Consider the following 21156-nt stretch of genomic DNA (forward strand, 5'->3'; position numbering starts at 1 on the left):
CCTTTGGGATTTTTTTTTTTTCCAGAATGGAAGAAAGGGGGAGGGAGGGTAAAGAAGAAAAACAATTTGACTGAAACATCACTCTTTTTCCTGTCTTAAAAAGAAGCAGAGGCTTTGAGCAGGATGGCATATCAGCTACAGCAGGCAGCTCCAGATAAGGGTGCAGATGTACAATTATCAGTTCTGATAAGTCAGGGATCAGAGCTTTTTGTCTTCAGCGTTGCCTACAGCACTTCCTTTCCCAGACACACTACAACCAGATTAGGAAAGATAGCAGATAAGACATAAGCAGTGCACAGGATAGTTCAATAGTGTATGCTTGAAGCACCAGCAGAGGAACATTATTACTGAAAAACTTCCTTTTCAGTACTTCCAGTATCTTGTCCAATAGTGAGCCATGCATTATGAAGCACAATAATCCTCACTTGACCATTCTTTCCCCTCCCTTTTTTTTTTAACTCTTTTCTGCACAAAATCTTATAATGCTTCAAAATTTACAGTGTTCCAACTAGCAAGTTGCTACTGACACACCTGGTAGCAGGGAAGTCTTATAAAAAGGACAGGTTGTTAGTGTAAACTTCTTACTCTTAGTAGCCTTAGACTGACAAAAAGGTTCTTTATTTCAAGGAGCAAGTAGTTCACATTTTCCATATCAGAAGCAGCATAGTTAGTGAAATTAAGTACATCTAAGAACAAGTTAAATAGACCACTGACACTCTGTATTTATTTTTCTGCATTTGCAATACATACTCATTCCTTGGTAAGTGAACAGGAAAAGCTCAAATGCACTATCCTAGCTGGTGTCAAGAACTACTCATATTTGACATTTTAAAAATACCAAAAGGTACTGTGTATAAAGAACCTTCCAAAAAGCAGACCCTTGTTTTTACTTCACTTACTTACAACCAACAATTTTTCTGCACATCACATTTCCTAGTGAGCAAGGCAGAACACAACACATCAACCAGAAAAAATCATGTCTGCCAACATCATCTTCGCCGCTATCCCCTTCCAGGGTAAAACCCCGCAGTGTCATTAAATCTCTTTATTTTTAATTTTCCTATATCAAATCAGTTTGGGGTATTTTTTTCCAGTGTAAAAAACAGCAACAAAACCTTTAGATCACAGAGTGGCTGAATTAATTAAATTCAGAGGAAGGAGAGAGAAAGAAAAGTTGGCAAAAGGAATATAAAGAATCCTGAGTTTTCCTAGAGGCTCTGCTTGAGGGCCCTGAGGCTGGGGAGCAGCTGGTCTGCATGCAGACGCTCCTCTGCATTGGCCTTCCAGCAGCAGCTGATGATGCTGTGCAGAGCCTGGCCCACGGGTGACTCGTGGAACTCCTCGGCAGCCAGTGAAGGGCGCAAGTTGTAGGCGACCACGGCATAGAGCACGTGCTGCCGCTCGCCCAGGTACGGCTGCTCCCGCGTCACCATCTGCCAGAGGGTGATGGCAAACGAGTAGATGTCTGCTTTGGCAGTGACCCTCTCCCCCTTGAGGAGCTCAGGGGCACGGTGTGTGTACGTGCCCCCTTGCTGGCAAACGCGGGCGCTCTGGGACGAGCCCTTCTCCAGTTTCTGGGAGCACCCAAAGTCTCCAATCTTGCACACTCCCTGCTCAGTGATGAAAACGTTTGCAGGCTTCAGGTCCAAGTGCACAATGTCCTGTGAGTGCAGAAAGGCTAAGCCTGTTATGATGTCACAAGAATAGCACACAGTCTCTTCCATGCTCAGGGCCTTCCTTCTACATCCTTCTTCATCATCCTCTCCCTGTCTCCATGCATGCCCAGTGCCATAAATTACATGGTGCAGAGTGATGTTACCCACATACTCCATGATGATGGTGCCCAGGCTGTTCTCGCTGGCTGGGGCACAGGTGCTGGCAGCCACCACGCGTACCACATTGTCGTGTTGGAGCTGGGCCACGTTCAGCTCAGCCCAGAAGCTCTGCCGCGATGCCAGCCGGTTTTTGCTGCTCTTCTTCACCTGCTTCACAGCCACCGTTGCACCGTGGTAGGTGGCTTTGTAGACAGAGCCAAAGCCTCCAGATCCTAAGGGCTGCAGGAGGCAGAGCTGCTCCCAGTCAATGGAGCACCAGGACAGGCGTGAGGGCAAGCGGCGAGCCCTGGCTGAGGAAGCTTCCCCCAAAAAGCATTTGCTGTCTTTGCCAGGGATAACTAAAGGGCTGCTGCAGGGGCGCAAGTTTGCAGAGGGGGAATACTCAAAAGAAAGAAAACAATTAAGAGGAATAGGTGATGGCATAATATGGAGGCAAAAACAACAGGCAGCTATCAAGACAGAAGACAAGAAAGCTTCCCTGACAGAAACATCTCTAAACCCCCTTCCAAAGTCTTTTATCCTCCCTTCACCATTTTCCCTCCCTCCCCCAAATGAACTGCATCTGTCCCACTGTCAGAACTAAATCAGGTTCACCTGGAAACATTCTACTCCAGCCCTGAAGCAACTCTCTAGAAAAGTCAAGGCAAACGGATTAAAAGCTAAAAAATTATTTACTCAAAAGTATTTCACATCATTTCTAATCTCAGAAGAAAAATAAATATGTTCTGCCTATTGAATGCCTCTAGCAAAATGCCCCAGGAGTAAATAAAGCAGTGACCGGTGATTGAATTTCACTGTGGCTCCAGGCAGGAATGATCAGCATCAGGTGCATTAAACAGCTCAAAGTCTTTGTCAGTGGAAGCAGATGAAGAGGTGAGTGCTAACGTTTGATGATGCTATGGCAGGCATAAATATACAATTGTGTGTGTAGGACCTTGCCACTGAAACATAACTGGGACAAGGGGACTGGTTTGGGTGCTCAGCTTTGCCCATGCAGTACTGCAACCTAAATAGCAGCATAAAGAAAAATTATTGTTGTGCATCATCCTTTGGATACAGTAACTAAAATTACACATAAGTATTTGGTCTTCCTATCACACCCCATGCAGTACTACAGGTGTGTATTATTTTTCTTGATCCTTCTTAGAAAAATTATTGCTGAATTTACAGAGCTGTTCTGGCAGAAATCAAAGAAACAGTATTTTGTGTTAGTGGTCCATGTAGTTTTTAAGGAGCTTTTTTAAATTTTGTCCTTCACACATATTTGCAGTGCTCTTGCTAACTGCTATAGTGTTTGGCACCAACTGTACTACCTAGACAGCAGAGCACCCTTATGGGACCTATACAGTTAAGGATTTTTGAATATTCCTGTATCTTTCTGTACATGTTGACAAATATCTTGGAAAACTTGGAAGCCATTTCCTGCCTCCTCAATTTTCAGAACTTTCCTCTGGATGTCAGATTTTTCAGTAGATATTCTGCCATGGGATTTCAGACTGACAGTGCCTCTTTCTCCAGGGTTTACCTCTGGGCAGCACCAACTCTGCAGGGAGTCCTGGTGTTTTCTTTTTATTTTTGTTGGGTTTTTTTTTTGTTTGTTTGTTTTTAAATCTGGATGTGTATAATGTAGACCACTGCTGAGAGGGGGTTTCAAGGGTACCCAGACCATGTGCAAGCAGAACTAGAGTGTTCTCCTCCTTGAAATGAGTTCAGTTTTTCACCCTAACACATGAAGCTGATGTCCCAAAAAAATCTCCTGATCTTCCCTGAACTCTAGATCAGCTGGACTATGGGGTCTCAAAAACATCTCTCCTCAGTGAATCATGATTGTACTGAGATTCAGGACAATCAGGAGAAATTTGCCACAGCATGATTCACAGGGAAACAAACTTGGACCACAGATGAGTGGGAATGGAGAATCTAGGTTATCATCTGGCAGTATGAAACAGGCTGGGAAGATCTAGATAAACAGGTGCTAACAGGACTTGCTAACAAGTGAGAGCACAAAGACTAAGGGATGCCAAGAGGCCTTGCAAGGGCCGTGGGTGGGACAGTTCCTGCAGATGGGGCTGCCTGACAACACAAGGCTCCTCTTTCCTGGCCCCTCCCAGAAGGGACTGTGGCAGTGCAAGAGGCCCCAGGACCCGTCAGGTGGCCCGTTGGCCAGCATGAGCCAGTCAAGTAATATCTACTGCTACCCCTGCTTCGGGGCATTTTTCTGGCTCATCATCAGTTAGACAGGCATGTTTTGGGGGTGGGGGAGGACCAGGGGATCTTCAGTGTGGTATTAAATACACAGTGAAATAAGTCATGGACACCATAGGTATTAACTTTCCTTTCTTGAGCAGCACTGCCATGTTAAGCCTGTATGTAGCAGTTTGCAATTCCAATCTTTGCAGAGAAGCTCTTCTAGGCAGCTGAGTTGTGGTGGAAATGAAAAGCTGCAGAGAGTGGATGAAGCTACATAGGAGAGGGAAGATTTTTATGCCTGTTTTCTGAGTGCTAGTAGGGCTCCAATTCTTCAGAGGGCTTCTATGCCATACAGCACATAAAAGCACCAGAATGACATTCCTGCTCTGAATTCTCCAAGCCTGTTTTCACCATGTTATGGTGGCAGTGAAGTTCAAAGGGAAAGCTGAGTGTGAAGAGGCACAGGTAGAAGGATGTGTGGATGAAAAGACTGAGCATAGACCTGTTAAGCTGACAACTACAGCAGCCTTTCTGATGATTGAGAATGGTATAAAACAGCAATAAAATCTATATTCATAAAATAGACAGGATTGGGGCTGTTTCCAAATTTCTTTGATTGAAGTCTCATTCAGAAGGCTGTATCAGACCTTCCATATTATTAATTCCAAATTCCATGTCCACACTGTCAGCTGTCCTTTTGCTGCCATTCAGGTAATTTTCTTCTTACCCTGTTCTGTCAGAAATCTTTCTGTTTTGCTCTGCCATTATAGACATTGTTGTATTGTTCTTGGGGAATACACTGAATTTTTGAGATTCTTTGGGATGTAAAGTGTCTCAATGTAACCTACTGTCCTGCCTCAATCTTATGGCTGAGGACTGAAGGAAGGGAACATCCAGAGTCTTTCAGTGTAAATATGATTAAATATGATTAATGCAAGCAGACTTTTATTCTTAATGAACACCATTTTCCTGTAATCCATTGATGATTTGCCCAGGGACTTCCCAGGAGCCACAATTGCTGTAGGATGTCCATGTTAAGCTTCATGGCCCCATTTAGCTCTGGCTTTACTGTAAGCTCCCAGTGAGGCTGGGGAGCCACCTGCAGAGGGGAGCAGGGCTGCTGGGGACACGTTGGCCCTTCCCTCCCAGCCACCCTTCCCCAGGGCAATGCTCAGCAGCCTCCAACCACACTGTTCCCATTGCACTGCCTTTTCCATGGGGGAAAAGGAAGCTGTAGGAGCCAGGAGTCGTCAGTACAGAGTGCAACAGGGGCTTTTACAAGTGACAGGAGGGAAGCACAATCTGTGTCCCATGGGCTTCAATATGTCACAGCTACAATAAACTGCAGCATCAATGGGTTTGTTCCAAGCTTGTGTGTTGCATTTCTGCAAGTAAAACGTACCTGTGTACCCAGTGCTGCACCAGCTGCACCAGCTAGTCTGTACTTCTGGATGAGAAGGAATACAGAATCTCCCTTGGTTCACCATTCATATTTCACTTGCATATGAGGAACATAGAAACCCTTTGTTTGCCATTGTTCTCAGTTACTGCTGCTGTTTGGTCACTGCACAGGAGGAATCAGCCCCAATACCAAGGGCCTTAAAGGGCTGGCGTGGATGTAACCTAGCACAACACAAGGCATGTACCAAACAGCAGTTTTGTTTTTGTCAAGGTGCATCACTCTTGTGCTTAATAGCCAGTTTTGCCTAAAAGAGGAGAAGGACAGGACTGGGGATCAGAACTGACTTAGAGAGTTTAGGAGTGTATAGTTATATACATCTCCTCAATGATTTATTTATTTGTACATTTGGTGGTTGTACTATGTAACAATCCCTTGAAGGCTTGGCTATCCAGAGGCTGCTACAAACTGCCTTACAATACAGAGGTAGCATTGTGTTTCTAATAGGTTACTTTGTAACCTTGCTAAAGGAGCCAAGTGTAGCTCTTCAGTACTTAAATTACAGTCCTGCTCAAAGCAAGACAGTTCCATAGCCTGTGGCTGAGTGACTTCTGAGAGATTTTCTTCTCTGTTTGAAACCAAGAGTTTTCTTTTTTCTTCTTCTACTGTTAGTCCCTCTGATCTCAGTTTAGGATTTGATGATGAACCTACATTCTCCTTATGCACAGAGTTTCATAGTCCAAGTGTTTCTTCCGGCCACACCTCATAGACCTCAAATGATATTCAGAGCTGCCTGAAAGGAATTCTGATATGATCAATTGCACAGGTGTAAGTGATAGCATTGTCTGGAGCCAGTCCCTACAGAGGCTTGCTCTGAAGATAGGCCACTGATTAACAACTTGTTTTTTTTCTTTTTTTTCTTTTTTTTCTTTTTTTTCTTTTTTTTTTTTCCCCCTACAAGAAAAAGCCAGAAAATAATCCAGTTCATGTTTCAGAGTTTGGCTGTTTTGGTGAGACAAATGACACCTTGGAACTGCAAATACAAGCAAGTTTTCATTAAAGCAGTGAAAGGTAAACCCAAATGCAAGGGAAAAGTACATCTGCAAGAATTGTGATGCTGTTTTACTGCTGAGACATAATAATAATAAACATTTTAAAAGGTTAAACCCTAGTTTATAAATAATAAGATCAAGTTTCAAACACACATTGCCAAACAGCTGTTTGATGCTTTTTTCACTTCACACTAAGGTTACTCCCTGTGTTCAAGAGCATGATGCAAAGGCTCTTCTTACCTGAACACACTTAGGTTTTAACTGGAGCCATTGGAAAGGCAGGTGAGGTTTCACAGCTAATTTACAGGGGGCTCAGTGACCAAAGTGGACCAGGGATAACAATCTGAGACCTGCTGCTGTAGATTAATACTACAATTTCGAACGAGCACCTTGTGACAAACTAAAGGAATCCAAACTTAGGGATAAAGACAATGAAGTGTAAACTGCAGGCTCTCACCCACAGCAGTATTTTCTGTCCAGGCAAAGACCAATACCCATCCCGGCAGGTTGTCTGCTGTCACATTCACATGGCAGGGACCTTGTGCAGTATTTTCAGCCAAATTGTCCAAGACTTGTTTTGACCCTGGAGCAAAGCTGACTTTGCTGGATACAGGGAGATGCCAAATATAGTGGTGGTATTTAACACTTGTAGCTTAAGGACTAGGAAACAGCTTCAATGCTTAATGAGTAAAATTAATCATGTACAGCAAAGGACCCAGGGGGGTAATGTTAGTGCTAATATGAGCACTGGGAACCTGCTGCTTTGCCAGGTACATGGATTTAAGGCTGATGCCTAGACTGATGCCTAAAGGGGTGAGTCTCTCCCAGCAGCTTGCACAATCCCATTAACACAGATCACACCCAGCTCTGGGATGTGTATTAAATATACTGCCACAGCAAATGTGGTGGCTTCCTGCAAACACCACCTCTTTGGAGGGTTGTAGTGGGGAAGAGGGCAAGAGAATCAGCTATATTTGGTGGCTCTGAAGTGGTGGCCTGGGTATTCTGGTGGGGCACAGCAAATTCTCAGAGGTTGCCTTAAGTCAAAAGGTTTTAAGCCCAACATTAAAATGGGTCACACAATTCAAATACATTATTGCAAGGCTTTCAGTGAGTAAGCAGGAGCTTCTTGTAAAAACACTGCTGAATTCAGCCCAAGCGAACAGAGCATATAAACTATAGGGCAACCCTGCAAGATTTCACTGGTCTAAGGAGTCAAACACTGACAAAATAAAAGGAGACAATTTTCAGGTGAGACTTCAGAAAGTTTGGGACTTTAGTCTGTGTTTATTTGTCATGAATGCTTGATATTTGATAGTCTTACGTTACAGCTCAGCTGTTGCCCACTTATGGTATGCCCCTAAACCATAACCAAAGCCTGTATTTTATTTTTATTTTCAGTATAAGTACTTGTGAAGGAACTTTAAGGATTTACTCATGACCATGTGTGTGTAACAATTTAACACAAATGCCAATAAGACAGAGTTGAGCCTAATTTCAGAGGCACAGCCTATAGAGCTTTTCTGCTGAAGTTGTATCTAGGACTACACAAGGACAGCTGACAAACACCTTCCTCACTGGAGTCTGTGCACCCTTTAGATAAACTGCTGTCCCTCATAGATTAATCAAGTACTTGGTAGAAGCTCTGCCAGCTTGCCTGGGAAACCACACACTGTGTTAACATGGGGATACCTTAATAAACAATATGATTCACTTTGGATTTGTAAAACACAAGCACTTTAGACTTAAACATTTTGGAGGAAACCAAAATGAAAAACACCTGAAACTAATTTAGCAACTTTTCCAGCTTGGATTACTTTGCCATGCATACATGCATGCACACATACATGTGCACACAAAACATTCACCAGAGTTTAAACAATGTACTGATTTTTAGGAACTGTGACTCTTCAGGTTTTCTGCACTACTTAACACACATCAGAGATGTGACACATGAAAGTGACACTAAACCATTCTTTGTACGTGGCAGTTCAGTGCAACAGTGAGAATCAGACCCACGGGTAAAATATCAAGGGATCAATTCAAATGATTTCCAGCTCAGCCACAGCAGGCATTAACATAGTCTTCTTTTCAGCGAGCTCAGCTGGCAGCTGATGTTCCTTCAGTCCCCTCTCAGGCAAACTAGCTTTGTAGCTGGTGATCTTGTGATACAAACACCCCCAAATGAGAAAAGGCTGAGTGATGACAATGACAATGAAGAACAGAATTGTTCATTATATTTTTTTACAAATACTTATTTCTCTGAAAATGTTCATTACTCGAGGACATGCAGACCAATAAATAAATAAATAAATAAATGTATAGAAAGATAAAAATACCAGGCAAAATGTTACATCTTTATTAGGAGTAGAGAAAGTTCATACTGAATTACCTGGGGTATAGCACATGAGCAGGAACTTGGAACTTTCACACTACTGCTGGGTCTGTCATTTTCAACACCATTATCTCCGGTGTTGTTCAAAACAGAAATACAGTGTTGCTGTTTATTTCCTAAAGGCACCAGCTTACACTGATAAGCACCAGTTAATCTGCCAAAATGCTTCTTGAACTATTAAGTACAGACTAAATTTTGTAACAGAGTTTATCTTGCTGTCCCGCTTGCTGCCTGTGTGTGATCGCCAATCCTTGCTGTGCCAACTACAGCAGCTGCCACTTTGGAAAACTTAATTTCTATCCAATTTTATAGAATGTTTTGATTTGCAAAGCAGGGAAGCCAACAGCATGTAGCTGCTCAGTTCTTGCTCATCCAGCAGTAGCTCTGCATCAGTTCTGGATTTCTCTATCAAACACCAGTTTTCACCCTAGGACATGCTTGTATGTGGAAAGGAAAAAAAGGTGTAAAGAATGAGGGAAAGTGAAGGGGAAAACCAAATGAACCTTCCTCTTCCATTCCTGGAGGACAGCGAGACCAGCCACAGAAGATGGTCTGTGAAGATACTACAGAACCATTTTTCTGTACTTTCTTATGCAATTTTTGGAAAGAAGTGGTTACAGGAGAGACAGAAGGGAAGAGGTCTGTGGCTCTGAATTTAACAAGGAAATTCTGGAGGGACTGCATCAAGAGATGTCTGTATAACACACAGATGCCATCTGTGCAATCCCATTCCAATTATTGCAGAGGCTGATGGAATTTCTAGAGGCTATCTGCTTGGAAGGAGGGCACATTAAATCAGTAACAGTGGGTGAGACCAGCTAGGACAGCAACACAGTGAATGGGGTGGTTTTCTCTCGAGGGTGTGTGTGGGGGGTATGGGTCAGTGGGTGGTTATAAATCATTTTGCAGAGTATTTCATATCATAGAGCATGTGTTGAGCTTTTGACTCTCAAAATAACAAGGCCAACCCTCTCAAACAAGTTAGAAACATGTAGCACAGAAGTGATATGTCAGCTCAGAGGAGTGGGGTAGGGACCACAAGAAAGGAAAGATGTCTGCATGTGGAGAAGGTGAAAGCTACCAACTCTCTCTAACAATCATTTCTCTCCAACTGGGTTACAGCAAGGAACCTAAAAAGCCAAGATTAAGAAAAGAGAGGAATTCAAAAGCAGGGAAACCCAGACAGTGCTAAAAGTGTTAACAAAATGTGTTCCAAAAAGTAATGAAATGTGAAATGCTACTCTTTTACTTTCCTGGCAAACAGTCTATGCTAGGGAACACCTGAGTGGAATGAGCAGAGGTAACCTTCTGCAGTTGTGTGCAGGCTGCTTGTCTGGCTGCAAGGCACCTCTTCCCCAGGTATTAGACTGGCTTCTTCAGAAGTCAGTGCCAGGACAGACAGACATCTATGGGATCAAAGCAACTGAGTTTCTCCTGGAAATACTGCAGAGAGACATCCCACATACTGTGTCTAGCACACGGCACACCCTCAAAGTTTGTCCTGCAAACTACAACAAATGATGTATGAGACTTGCATTGATCTGAAATGATGGGGAATCACCTATGTGTCCCAAAGGAATGGTCCCACTATGGACACCCCATACTTACCTTCCAGTGTCTCACAGTAAGTGGAATTTGATGGCAAACTCAGTTGCTTCCTTCAGTTCAGATCTGTTCTGTCACAGACACAGTAGCATCATCACATTTGTTCCTTGGTGAAATCATGAAACACAGATATTTATGCCTTAAGATTTTCTGAAAAACTAACATTTTACCAGCCATAAATTATAAAGACAGTTTTGCCTTTGCAAACTACTCCCAGCAAAATTGGATGGATTCTGTAATTACATCTTGCAATCCCAAACATGCAGATCAAGATTATCTATTGAAATGCCAGGCATAAGTTATTCATTAACTAAAACCATTCTGTAATTTTATTGATATATTTTGTGGAGTTCACATATTTTTGTACAGCAAACATAACACTGTAGGCCACAAGAAGCTGCAGCACTATTGTTTAATAGCAGCAAGGTATATTTTATAATCAGGGTATGTGGACAATAAATAGTCTGTTTCTTTGGATGTGAATGTTTAAAATGAAGTTCTGCTGCAGCTTCATAACGTGATTGCTATTTTACAGAGCTTATACACAAAAATATATATGCAATCTTTTTGTCTATATTTTATACAAATACAACAGTAGTTTGTGAATACATTTTAAAGTACATATACATGATAAGCAACTCAATTTCCCATATCACAGGATAGCAAATTTTAAATGCAAGAAACATATACAAATTCAGTCTGGAATGCAGGGTTTTCTGTGTTCTTTTTTTTTCTCTATTTTCTTTTCTGACTCAAAATTTTTATCATTAAAAACATTTTAGCATACAAGTCCAAACAATTTTTCCACTAGCTAAAAATATAATTTCAACAATCCGAGTCAGGTTTGGGTGTGACATCATTCACCAATATACTCTTCCCAGTTTTTGTCTAAGGCTTTAAGTAACATATAGTATGTTCTTCACTCCACACCATATAAAAAGCCCACATTTAACATTTACTAGCAGTCACCTATTTTTGTGAACAAGAGCTGGGCTTGTCAGCGTTTAAATTTGCATGTCCAAAATTTTACTTTTGCAAGTGCATATGAATACATTGTGGTGTTGCACAAAAGTTCATTAATGACAAATTAAGTCACAGTATAAAAATATATCATACAACTATAGGTCTAGTATAGTCCTTTTTTTTCTATGGGTAAAAATACATCTGAATGAGACAGGGAGGTTTGTAGCACCATGAGAGGAGTTGTATCCCAAGTTACATTAGCAGCATGATCCAATATAACAATATTGCAGGAGTGTTTCTGAGGAGATAAACATTCACTCTGGTTCAACTGTACCACTGAAGCTTATACTGAAAAGTGTTTACATATGATTAGCAATAGTTCTGTGTCACTTCCAGGGCTAGATAACTGTTATCAAAAGACACTGCCTTCCAACAAAAGTAAGACACCCTTATTGCATAAAAGCTTTGGGACTACCCAAACACATTTTGAACTACTGTGGCATTACTTGTAAGTTGAGCATGATGCTAAGTAAGCTGTGGTTTAAACTGTACACTGGGGGGAAGCAGGACGGGCAGCTAAGCCTATAATGGTTTACTGCATACCAGATAAGTACATATATTTCAGAGGCTTATCTACAGACTGAGAAGAATACAGGAGAAGCTGCTAAACCAGTGTATGAGACAGACATAACAAAGGATGCAGGATCCCCATAGCATTTACGGATGCAGGATCAGGCCCAAAGTTAACTTCAGACAGCAGCATAGCGATGATAGGATGTGATAAAAAAAATCTGTATCAAATACTGCATGTTAAATATTTTTGACAAAGTTTACCATCAAGAACTCCAGAAGACAGTTTGCAAACGGTGAGGACAAACTCCTAATTGTTTTTGACTGGTATTCAAAATGGCAGTAGAAGACAGTGTAGTTTGAAACATGTAAACCTAGTAAAAACCATTGTAAAACCCTTAAGAAAGACACACTGGTTCTGTGCAATATAGCAAATTGATAAGAAAACACTGTAAAAATGTACCTGTTTAAAATTACAATGTCTACCATTTTGTACACAAAGCATTATACCAAAGGCCTACATATATGTAATCTAATGGCACTTGAAACAAATTATAATAAAAGGTTTTATAATAAAAAGCATAACCTGTAAGAAATTTTCTTAAAAGGTTTAGGTTTTCTTTTTGAAAGTGCTATATCTTGTAATATGTGTAACATAGAGGTTGACCAAGCTTTATTTTAAAAAATATTGGCCTATAATACAAGTTTAGCTCACTAGGCAAATGATCCTGAAAATATGTACTCTTAACATTCATTATTAGCTTAATAAAGCAATCAGCTCTGGCTCATGTTTCAGTCAGTATATGGTTTTTAAAAACCGCTACTGCCAAATTAACAATAAATCACTCTATTCCACAATTTACTACTAAATAAAGCACAAGCAACAAGTACACAAAAATATATATATTTAAAAAAAAAAAAAAAAAAAAACAACAACAAAACAACCTTACTAGAAATTTAGAAGTTGCACAAAGAGTGGTGCATGATCAGCCAGCCCTCCCCCCTCCCACCGAGAATCCATGGGAAATAAAAAAAACGGGGTTTAAAACCTGGTGGTTTAGTAGTGGCCAATAGTGACTCTGCCTAAGTGATGCTCAAAAGCACTCTGGTGGTGCTGGTATTGCTTAAAGGGTCAGTCTGCTTCCATGTTACCCTACATCCTAGTTCAGCTGCAAACACTCTGGGTGCAGCCACCCACTGAAACCCTGACTGAATGAGGTTCAATATCTTGTCGGAGGTCTCTATTTCTCAAGTGAAATGTATATCTAACTCCAAGTGAAATGTCAATCCCTTTTCAGGAAGCTAAGGCACAAACAAGGTAGTAAGGGTTCTGGCTACGCACTGAGAAACGGGTGTTGGCAAAGTGTGTGTGGGTTTTGGTTTTCACAAAATCTTTCAGCAGCTGGGGCCAATAACAAGTGGCTCCAGACTGGAAATTTGTGTGCCACAGGCTGCCCAGGGAGGGCAGCGCTGCCCGGCCACACTGCTGGGCCAGCTGCAGGATACCAAGCACCTGCAGCTTTCCTCTGTGGCAAGGAGAGTTGCAGATGCTCGGCTCCACACGGGACATAACCCACTGGAGGAATTAAGTCCATTTATCTTCATCTCAGATTAAAAGGATTAAGAATAAATCCAAGTTTTTCTTAGATGCCTTACGGTCGTTTATGTAAACTAGAGCTACATTCGGTTGCATTCAGCTTGTGCTCTGTTCATCTGTGTTTTTATTTCCTTTAGAAAGGTGAATGGAAAAAAAGCAATATTGAACAAATCATTCAACTAAAGAAGTAAGCAAGCGAGCAATCTGTTTCACAGAAACCAGAGGAAGCAGTCGTGAAGCAGAGCTAAACGCCCACTGAGATAACGTGCTCCTAAAACCAAAATCTAGGAGTAGTTTGCAGAATTTCAAAGGGTATTTTCCTTATTAATACATCCTTATTTTAATGCCTTTGGAACACAAACACATTTATAAAAATGTTATTTTTCAGTAATAAAATTTAAATACACATATGTATAAAATAGTAAAACTACACCTGCATATTGCTCCTAGCATTAAAAAAACCAGTAGGAGCTACTGATAAAACATCCGGAGCATGAGCTCCTTAAATGGGAGCAACTTTTGTTTCTGTGAAGTATATTTAGTTTAACCACTTAAAACCTTGTATGAATTCTCCTTATTCATAATTTGAGAGATACTAATGTACTTGATTTCCATTTTTTAATTCCTTGTACAAAAATGACAAGGAAAATAATGTTATTGTTGAATTACAGCAAATCTCGTTTGCTTTTATGCATCACAGGGTTGGTTGTTTTTTTAGGTTTTTTTTTTTCCTCTTTTGGTTATTAGGGGATGGGGAATAGAATATATATTGCATTAGGTAAAAGTGGTGTAAGCAATATGCTTTTACTTCACTCCTAAGAGTCCTGTCTTTAAATCTTGGCAATGGGCAAAAAGTCCCTAACCAAGTACCCAGGTGTAGAAAGTGTGATTAACATCTAACTTGTTGCTTAGGAGGACATAACACACCATGTAACACAACTGAAAAGATCACTCCAATAAAAACAAAACAAAACAAACTGGTGGTTGCAAATTTACATTCACTTTCTGACTGCACACTGGTTTTGAACTGAAAATAGGTACACACTTTCTGGCTGGACTTGATCCACCCTTTGGTGGTGGCAGCGGGGAGAAGACTGATGCCTACAAAGGTGAACACACTACTGGAAGGTTCCTATGCAGTACTCTTTCTATGCTACTAAAGAGAAAAAAACAGCAAGTTAAGAATTAAAACAAAAACTGCGACAAAATATTCTGCATTACTACGTTACAACACTTTTATATTTCAAGATCAGTCATTAATTTTGCCTGTTTCCCTATACCAGAGTCACAAAAGCACAACAGTTTCAAATTCAACTTGAAACATCTGTCATTTAGGCAAGCAGAGATTCTCTGTCGAAATTCTGTTCAGCCCTAATTTTAGAGAATTACACTAATTTTTTTTTCTTCTGTTATCCATAACAGGCCACCAAAATTTAAGCCAGAAAATGGCAAAATTCTTAACAATTTTTATAATGACTTCAATACAAGTCAAAATGCTATATATATGTACATGTGTATATATGGACTTCTATATATACACACACAAGTTTTCAGGAAAATCTGAATTCTATATTAATTTTAAAAATTTAGATTTGTCATTATAGAACAGGTCAGATGTGTCACCATTTGGGAAGAAGATTTGTTTGGAAACAGACTGGAGAATTTTTTTCCCAAATCTCAGGAATCCTTGTGATACATATTTTAAATGGATTATTTGCAAATAATAGAATATATTAAAAGGTAAAAGTGGCAGTTCTACCACTGACATCAATAAAACAGAATAGCTGGTATGGTTGAAAAAGTTTTAAAAACGGGATGAGTGTTGTGAGTTTGCTTGGGATGACTTTCTACTGAACATTTTAAATGTGTAAATTGGCAGTGAAAATGAAAACAATACAATGAGACTGTTTAAAAAAAACCAACAAACCAAAGTAAACACAGCTGAGAATAAACACTTTCAAAACATTTTAAAAAAGTTAATTTAAATTTCTTACTGGCTTCATGAGATTGGTACTGTACAAAAGCAGAGAATTTATAATGTCTTATAGTAGGCACTAAGTTAAAAATGGTCACCTAAGGCATTTCTACAAATAGACAGTTAACAAGCCAGCTTTGTACATCCTATTGGAAAGCTTGATGAAATCGTGGTAGGGTGGTGGTTGTGCTTAGACTGCTTGTGAAAGCTGCTGACAATGAGTGCAGAGACCCAAGACCTATACTATTGCTAGGATCTTGTGGATCCTGGGTTTGTGGTGGGAGTTGAGTCATAGAAGAATGTGCCTCCTCTTGCGTATAACTCATCCCGAGGTTTCCTACTGAAACAGAAGGATTATAGGGAGGGCCATTTACAGGTATGAAGTTGAACAGCTGAGAAAAGTCCAATGATGGGGCATTTAGAGGTTCACTAATAGGAACGGAGCCCTTAGAAAGGGAAACTTCCCCAGACCCATCATCTAGTGGCCCTACTTGTGGATCCAGCCCTAGTTTCGATGAAGATGCTTGAGAATCCTGGGATGAAGAAGGCATACCACTTTGCAACTCCATTAGGTAACTTTCAATTTCCCCTTTCAATGGCTGTTCTTTTTCAGGCATAGAAATTGAGTATGAGGTAGTACCGAGTGGGTATTTCAACGATAGCTGGTGAGAAGGGTGGACAGACTCCATATCTATTGGACAAGGCATTCCCAATGGTAACGACGTGGCAACCATTTGGTGTGCAGATGCAGAACTCTGCATGGACTGAATCTGAGTGTTGTAGAGATTTAATTGCAAAGTGTTTGTAAATGGCTTTGATGTCAGTTCACTGGAAGGTAAAGACATCACTGGAAGCAGCTCATCCTTAATAGGCACAGAAACATTGCAGGTAAAGGGATCTAGAAGGTCCATTGGCTCTGTTTTGACCTTCAGAAGTTCTTGGTTGTGACTTTTCTTCATGTGGCGCGTGAGGTGATCCTTCCGCCCAAATCTCTGTGCACAGTACTGACAGAGGAAGTCCTTTCTTCCAGTGTGCACTACCATGTGTCTGCGGACATCCTTTCGGGTGTAGAACCGACGGTCACAGTGTTCACACTGGTGCTTTTTCTCCTTCACTCCACCCGATGACTTGCCTGCATGAGTTTTTAGGTGCTCCAGCAGCACTCCTGTGCTTTCAAAAGTCTGCAAACATACCTTACAGGTGAGGTCACCACTTGTTGCAGCATGCAAAGCCAGGTGACGTTTGAACCCAAGCTTGGTATTGTAGTTCTTTCCACATTCTTCACACTTAAAGGCCTCTTTGTTGGGATTGTGTGTATGTAGGTGATTCTTTAGGTGATCTTTTCGGTGAAACATTTTCTCACAATAATTACACTTGTGGGTTTTCTCAGGAGAATGAGTAGCCATATGCCTTTAAACACAGATATATTCTGTAAGTAATTATTTTGATCAAAAAACACACGTGCTCATTTTTTAATGGCAGCTAAATACTACACTAAGGGCTGCTTTGCAACAGAACCTTTTAACTGAAAGCATGACACTACAAAGACAGTTTGACAAATTTAAATATAGCAAAACGCGAGCCATTTCTCTTAAATTGACACTTTAGTTTTGGTGGGTCTTAGCTACGGTAACAGGGGTATATGGGCAAGTATGAAAGTACTTGTGTAAAAGTCCATAGCCAAAGAACTTTCAGTCCATACTCTTTTTCTTGTGGCAATTCCTTATACAAATGAAAATTCTACGCTCATTAAAAACGAAACAAAACAAAACAAAAACAAACAAACAGAAAACAAAAGCAGAAAACAAATTAAGAAACAAAATCAAAGACATTAGCTTGCAAACTTAGGTAATTTAGAATTCTAGAAACAATCCAATAGCTACTTTAATTAACACATCCTCTCTGCAATCAGCTGAAGGCGTACAGAAATATATACTTTTACACGGCTTAACACGGCCAACATAAAATAGATAATATAATCTGAAAGATAAATAGAGTTTAATACCTTAGTAATTTGTACTTAGAAACAAAGGCCTTGGTGCAGTCTTGTTGTGTGCACTTGTAGGGCCTCTCTCCTGTGTGAGAGTATGAGTGAACCTTTAATTTCTCAACACTGTTAAAGGCCTTGTCACACAGTTGGCAAGGAAAGTTTTTTCTTGGTTTGGTTTCACCACGCTTACGTTTCCCTGAAGGGACTTTCTGGGTATCTCTTACTTCTGACAAATCACCAGGAATGACAGTGGCCATCGCAGCCTAAACCAGGCCTTCTTGTTGGACACTTGGGAATTGCCCAACTCCACTAAATGATTTAGCTTTAGATGGCTTCTCAAGTTTCATGTGGTCGTAAAAGAAAGCAAAAGGGGACTGGAAAAAAAAAATAAGAAACAACTAGTTTGTAACTAAACTTAGATTTTGAAGTTTACTTGCTATGTGATGCTTCTGAATAAAACTTAAAAGTAAAGTTAGGTTCAGCTGGTCTAACGTAATACCTACAGGTTTCTTTATACTATTTGCTGCAACTCTTAAAATGCATTGCTCAGGATGAACAGATCCACATATGCCCTGAAATCACACCTCACAACTTTCCCCCAAGCACTGATGGAGAACAGCAGAGTTTCTGTCAGATTAGGGGATGCATCAGGCAAAGAGCCTACCTACCCAGGCACCTTTTGGCAGCTTCCGATTTCAAAGGAATTACAGCCGCGCCTGTGGTGTTTGCACAGACATCCCCATCCCCCCACTCCCCCCCCCCCCCCCAAAACTATCAGAGCCTGTAAGCCTCAAAATGTTTGAAAACCTGCACAAAACATAGCAGTACCCATGCAAACACTATGGAGGGCAAAGCTCATGTTCCCTTTTGGATATACTTCCCTCCCCGTGATTACTGCACATCTATGCATCTACTCTGGGAAAATGCAGGCACTGCCAATGATGCCTAACACCAGGTGAAATTCTCCTGTAAACTCACCCTCTGCTAACAGAGACTTGATCTATGAATGGCAGAAGTCCCACAGATTAGGGTTAGATTAGACAGATCAGGGTTGTATCAGCCCAGTGCTGGAGACCCCCACCCTTCTCATGCTATCCTGTGAGACATGAAGGCTGTAAGCATTCAGACTCAGGCTAGCTCAGGATGGAGGCTCCAAGTCCTTCCCCTGTGGCACAGCAAAATGTCAACTAAACCAGAGGCTTTCATTGTCAGGAAGTGTGTGACGTGATCCTTGTGTCTGACTGGTGGATGAGACGTCTGAAATTTGTCATCTGGTATCATATAGTGGCAACTGGGCACCTGCCACCACAGGGCACTCAACAGCCCTCCTTTGTCAGGGCTTGCTGACAGCTTTGCTTCATCCTTGGAGCACAACTGCTACTATAGATACCAAAATCCTGTGCTACCCAGAGTGGGAAGGGTGGAGCGTGAGGTCTGCAGCAGCAGGGACAAGGAGAACAGCAGGACAGCACTCAATGCAAGCATTTTTGAGGGCTGGAAAGCCCCAAAATTTAGCCTTTCTCCCTTGAAAGTGCCACCACCCACCCCCAGCCCCGGTGTCATGGCCTGTCCCCTCCGGTCTCTGCCGGGGCAGCTGCGCAGGAGGCGGCCGGGCCGGGCCGGGCCGGGCGGCACCGGGGCTGGGCAGCGGCCGGGCCAGGGCTCGGCGGCCGGGCAGCGCCACAGCCCTGGCAGCAGGGCCGGGGAGGCCGCAGCTGCTGGGACAGGTGGAGCTGGGCAGCTGGAGCCCGGCAGGCACCACCAGGCTGCAGCTGCTCCAGCCCAACGCCACCTCCCTGGAAAACAAACCGGGCTCTTCCCTGCTGGCAGTGAGGGAGGCCGGGCAGCTGGGAGGGAGCCCCGGCCTTAGCTGTCCTCTCACCCCTGCTGGGGCTCAGCAGAGATGGAGGCAACCAACTGCTCCAGAGAGGAGTGGAGAGCAGTGCCCAGGTGTGCCAGGGGAAAACTACACGGTCCTTGCAAGTGCCCCAGCATGGTGGTGGAAGAAAGCGAGACGGAAGGAAAGCCTGTGTTTTCCTCAATGCATGGCAGGACAGGAGAAGCAGGGAGAGGAAGGGGAAGTGCCTCTTTAATGTCTGCATTTTAGGAAATCCTCAGACTTGAGACCTCCATTTGATATGTGTATACAGAATATGTCTTTGTCTAAGGCTTTTCCTCCCCATTTTCCCTTGCCTTTAGAGGAGGAGAAAAGTACTGGTACACCAAGATGGAAATCCACTTCCTTTCAACCCTGAAGTCCTTGAATGACAGGTTAAATTATGCTACCTCCTCTAAACTAGCAGTTTTGCAGGACCACCTTATTCCCTTAAATTTCATAAGGAAACACTAACGTCTTTTAAAGATATCTAGTGAGAGAAAAGGCATTTCTTTAAGGACTCTCTTGATTTCAGATTTGTCTCAAACTCATTCCCACTCGTGGGATGAAGCCTGGGGACATCAGTTCCATGAGTGGGAAAATGCACAGGTCTTCAAAGTATCAGCTTAATCTTATTTTCTGTCTCATAATCAACAATCTAGTTCACTAAGTCTAATTCATAAGAAACAGTTGTTTGGAGACCTAAGAGCAATAATTTTCTTCAGTATAAGTAAATAAAGACCAATTCCAAAGACTTCAATGAAGCCACCAATGTAATCAAAAGGAGAGTCTGATTCACATCAAAGCTGTGACTATCTGTGGATTTAAAGGTAGTTTTTTAATATAGGCTTTAATCAGAATCTGGTAATAAAATTAATTTTGTTCTTCTGTTAATGAACACACTGGTCTTCAGTGCATACTGGCCTGAATGTAGAACGAAATTTTGTTTTAGTCTAATTTCTCCTCACAAATGAAGTTCATGGGGGAGAAGAAAAATCCAACACTTCAGGGTAGTTTTATACCACACAAGCACCTGCATGAGACCCACCACACAGAGCTGAGAGCACAGCAATCACAGCCCTCACTGCATGGCCAGGGCACACTTACAGCCCCAATGGGGTACAAGGGATCCAGCCCCTCTGGCCCCCCTGCCAAATCCATACCTAGCCTGAGACATGGAAGGCAGGATTAGCAGAAAGGGCAAGGGACCACCCTCCACAGTCTGCTGCATGACAGTGGCCCTACTTCAGCTCAGCAGTGAGGGGAGTCTGTGCCCAGACAGTGACAAGAGAAGTGGGGATAGAAGGAATCATACAGGGAAGGAGAATGAGCCACCACAGGGAGGGAGAGTGGACAGAACCAGGATGGGGGTGTGGGGCTAGGGAGGCTCAGGGAGTGCTGTATAGGAGTTGGGAATATCTAAGGACATGAGGATAGGGGTAAGCTGGAAACACTGGGGTGGGTAGGAAGGAACTGAACATGCATCAAGCTGGGGAGATGCAGGATATGAGGCCATGCAGAAGGCTGAATCTGACGTGATGTCAATAGCAGCCTTTGTTATGAAACAGCATATTAAGCTTAACAAACTAACATCTGACAACTTCTCACTCCTTTTCTCAATGCAAAGATCACACCTCAGGCTGGAGACCATCCTATATTCAGGCCAATATAAGATCACTGTTGTCTTCTCCAAAATTTCAGGTTACCTA

General features: G+C 42.0%; 2 protein-coding genes across 5 annotated transcripts in view; both read right to left on the reverse strand.

Annotated features, from left to right (window-relative positions):
- Positions 1 to 676: 676 nt before the first annotated feature.
- Positions 677 to 2346, reverse strand: MOS (MOS proto-oncogene, serine/threonine kinase). Its single transcript, XM_009085412.4, has one exon. It carries the CDS (start codon positions 2256 to 2258, stop codon positions 1209 to 1211), a length of 1050 nt encoding a protein of 349 aa, XP_009083660.2. The 5' UTR covers positions 2259 to 2346; the 3' UTR covers positions 677 to 1208.
- An 8692-nt stretch (positions 2347 to 11038) lies between these two features.
- PLAG1 (PLAG1 zinc finger) overlaps positions 11039 to 21156 on the reverse strand; it is a 52079-nt gene continuing 41961 nt past the window's right edge. For 3 of the 4 annotated variants that reach the window (XM_050970320.1, XM_050970322.1, XM_050970321.1), the window contains 2 exons: positions 17587 to 17945; positions 11039 to 16991 (listed from right to left, as the gene is read on the reverse strand). In XM_050970320.1, the coding sequence (XP_050826277.1) occupies positions 15728 to 16991; positions 17587 to 17828 (1506 nt within the window). In that variant the 5' untranslated portion in view covers positions 17829 to 17945 and the 3' untranslated portion in view covers positions 11039 to 15727. The remainder of the gene's footprint in view (positions 16992 to 17586; positions 17946 to 21156) is intronic. The other variant, XM_050970323.1, reaches the window with a different exon arrangement.

This window comes from Serinus canaria, chromosome 2 (genome assembly GCF_022539315.1).
Source record: "Serinus canaria isolate serCan28SL12 chromosome 2, serCan2020, whole genome shotgun sequence".
NCBI lineage: Eukaryota > Metazoa > Chordata > Aves > Passeriformes > Fringillidae > Serinus > Serinus canaria.

What these genes read in the sequence shown, in the direction of transcription:
- MOS (XM_009085412.4), bottom strand. Translation starts at nt 2,258, where the DNA reads ATGCCATCACCTATTCCTCTTAATTGTTTTCTTTCTTTTGAGTATTCC.